Source organism: Myotis nattereri (genome assembly GCF_964212035.1).
Source record: "Myotis nattereri genome assembly, chromosome: 3".
Taxonomy (NCBI): Eukaryota; Metazoa; Chordata; class Mammalia; order Chiroptera; family Vespertilionidae; genus Myotis; species Myotis nattereri.
Window position 1 is genome coordinate 120828387 of NC_138077.1, and position 3431 is coordinate 120831817.

The following is a 3431-nucleotide window of genomic DNA, read 5'->3' on the forward strand; positions in this document are numbered from 1 at the left end:
AGGACGGGGCACAGCCTGTGGCTCCCGTTAGAGGTCACTGCAAAGCGCGCCCAGTGAGGTCTCTAAGTTCAGCACCTCCTCAGGGGCATGAGGCATTTACTTTAGAAAGAAGCACTGTTTTCACCACAAGAGAAGCAAACATATACCACGTACACCTTTAGGAAGGCCACAAGCCTGAGCCAAGTCCCTGCTGACTCGGCCCAGCCCTTCTAGGGCCCTCCCCCGTCCCGTCCCCTGTGACCTCTCGCCCAAATCGCTTCCTTGGGCTCCGGGGCACAGAGACCCCTCCGGGCAGCGGGGCGCTCCCACCTGAACCCAGCACCGGCCGCGGGGCCGGCACACACGGACACCCGCACAGTCACAGACACCCGCACACTCCCAGCCCCGCGCACGCTCCCATTGGCTGGAAGCAGAGGGCGGGGCTGGCCCGACCCAAAACAACAACCTGCGCGCAGCGACTTTTACGCTGCGCCGCCTCGTAGCCTCAACCTGGTGCGGCCCGCCCGGGAGCCACAGCCACCTAAGCCACCCCATTCCCCCACCCTCTGTCGTCCGTGCCCAGGCCCCGCCTCCGCAGGGTTATATTGGGCCCAGCGGAAGGTGGAGGCCAGACGTAGGGGCTGCGGGCCAACGTGGAGATGCTTCTCTGGAGGCCGAGGGCGGAAAGGCGGCTGCGGGAGCCACAGCCTCAGGGACTCGTCTCCGTGGGCGCTCAGGGCTGAAGACACCAGACCCTCCCCAAGGGTGGCACGCATTTCCGTGCCCCGTGGACGCCTGCCTGGGACCTGCGACGTCCAGTGAAGAAACCCTCCGGGTCAGAGAGCAGATGACTACGCTTCTTCCCTCCAGCAGGAAATCCCATGGCCCTTATGGCTGGGCAGCAGAAGTTAAAGCCGCACCCTTGCACACATTCACCCTGAAGTCTCTTATCCTGGAACTGAAGACAGCGCCTACCCAACTCCTCCCTCTTCGCCCCTCTTAGTTCACCCAATAAACACAGCCCCTCCGAGGAAACATTCCGGTGGAACTGGACTCTTCTACGGAAAAGTGACTGTCTCTCACACGAGGAGGGAGAGCTCTCTGGGAGAGAAAGGCGAGGACTCCTGGACTTGAGGTCGCCACCCCGCCCCCCGCACCAGCTTCCCAAGACCGCGCAAAGGAAAAGAGCACGGCGCCGAGCCAAAACAGGGTGCGTGGGCATGGAGTCGGAGGTGTTCAGCCCCCGTGCGGCCCACGAGATCAAGCCGGGTAGTGACCTAGAGGGCAGAGGAGGTAGCGACGCGCCCTCTCCGCTGTCCACAGCCGGCGAAGACTCCCTGGGGTCGGACGGGGACTGTGCCGCCAACAGCCCAGCAGCGGTAAGCGGCGGTAAGCGGAATGCGAGAGGTGCGCCTGCCGCGGAGGAGGAGGGCCCGGTTGCGGCGGGGGTCGCAGAGGAGGGCGCCGCAGGGCCCGGGGCCGAGAGCGCAGGAGTCGGTGAGGGCGGGCGAAGCAAGCCGTACACGCGGCGGCCCAAGCCCCCGTACTCGTATATCGCGCTCATAGCCATGGCCATCCGCGACTCTGCGGGCGGGCGCCTGACGCTGGCTGAGATCAACGAGTACCTCATGGGCAAGTTCCCCTTCTTCCGCGGCAGCTACACGGGCTGGCGCAACTCGGTGCGCCACAACCTTTCGCTCAACGACTGCTTCGTCAAGGTGCTGCGCGACCCCTCGCGGCCTTGGGGCAAGGATAACTACTGGATGCTCAACCCCAACAGCGAGTACACCTTCGCCGACGGTGTCTTCCGTCGCCGCCGCAAGCGCCTCAGCCATCGGGCACCGGTCCCCGCACCCGGGCTGCGGCCGGAGGAGACCACCGCCCTGCTGCCCGCTCCTGCGCCCGCGCCCGCCGCCCTGGGCTCGCCCTGCGCTCGCTCCTCCGCCCGCCAGGAGGGGCGCGCCAGCCCCACGGGCAAATTCTCCAGCTCCTTCGCTATAGACAGCATCCTCAGCAAGCCCTTCCGCAGCCGGCGCGACGGGGACACGGCCCCCGGGGTGCGGCTGCAGTGGGGCGCTGCGCCCTGCCCGCCGCTCTCCGCGTATCCCGCGCTCCTCCCCCGCGCGCCCGGCGGGGCCCTCCTGCCGCTCTGCGCGTACAGAGCGGCTGAGCCTGCGCTGCTGGGCGCGCGCGGGGCCGAGGCGCAGCCGCCCGCGCCGCACCTCCTGCTCGCGCCCTTCTCCTCCTCCGCCCCCGTCAAACCCTTCCAAGGCCCTGCGGCTGAAGGTGACGGGGGTGGCGCTCACTTGTACTGCCCCCTGCGGCTGCCCACGGCCCTGCAGGCGGCCTCCTCCCGAGGCCAGAGCGCGCACCTGCCCTACCAAGTGGAGACGCTCCTGTCCTGAGCTGCCTGGCTGAGCCCCGCGCGGGGGTGGGCACCCTAGGAGACGCCGGTATGGCACGTTCAGGGCTTTGCACTTTCTGTCCAGAGAAAAGGAGCTTTAAAAGAAAATTCTCCATCAAACGTGCCTTACCGCTAAAGGGTTTTTGACAGAACTGTTTTAACTTAGTCCAGAATATTTCCTTCCTCTTTTATAACTTTACAGAGGACCAAAGCAATATTTCATAGTTGTTTGAGTTTCTTTACCAAGCCTGTGTCTCCCTTCTTTCGCCGACTTTTCCTCTCTTCTTATTGCCCAGGCACTCCCTCATTCCTACCATTTTCATTGCACCTTCCATTGATTTGTTCCTAACAAAAGAAAAAGAAAAAAGCACATCAGGGAACCATTCCGTAAGATAGATGATATGACTACTGCTTGGGGTTTATTGGGCCCCTGTTCCATGTGTACGTATGTGACTGAATGTGAGACAGGTGTCTGAATCTTCAGTCATTTCTCTGCTATTGACCAATGCTTCACTGTGCCAAAAAGATTAAAAACATATATATTGTTGGGTTTTATAATTAAATTATTTATATATTTTTAAAATCTGGATTAAGAAAGTTGCAGGCAACAAGCTACAGCTTTATTAATGGTTTGGTGATCGCTCACTGTGGTCTCCCTGGGCCAAGCAATTTCTTTAAAGCAAAAGTTGATGTTATGTATGTAGAGTGCCAGGACCACTGCCACGTGAAAGCAAGTGTGATTTTTATTTTTATTATTTTATTTGTATCTGTGTACATATTCGTGTATAAAGTTTATGAAAACCAGGCATAGTGCTTATTTTTAAATAAAACTCACAACTGACTTTAGCACTTTGTGGTGATGGGCTGGAGGTGGAGAGTTTTTATCCCCTCTCTTTCCAAGTGGGTTTAGGTTTGAGTCTGAAGAAACTTCCTGTGGGGGTCAAAATATTTTCCTGAATGATTCAGTAAAAGGAGAGGCATTCTGCAGTCTTTCTTACCTGACAGATTGCTGTACAAATCTCCAGGATGGGACTTCTAACAGTGAGAT

At 59.3% G+C, this 3431-nt stretch overlaps 1 protein-coding gene across 1 annotated transcript; it reads left to right on the top strand.

Annotated features, from left to right (window-relative positions):
* Positions 1-934: 934 nt before the first annotated feature.
* Positions 935-3224, top strand: FOXQ1 (forkhead box Q1). Its single transcript, XM_081086209.1, has one exon. The coding sequence runs from the start codon at positions 1200-1202 to the stop codon at positions 2382-2384; it is 1185 nt and encodes a 394-aa protein (XP_080942335.1). The 5' UTR covers positions 935-1199; the 3' UTR covers positions 2385-3224.
* The last annotated feature ends 207 nt before the right edge of the window (positions 3225-3431 follow it).

What these genes read in the sequence shown, in the direction of transcription:
- FOXQ1 (XM_081086209.1), top strand. Translation starts at nt 1,200, where the DNA reads ATGGAGTCGGAGGTGTTCAGCCCCCGTGCGGCCCACGAGATCAAGCCG.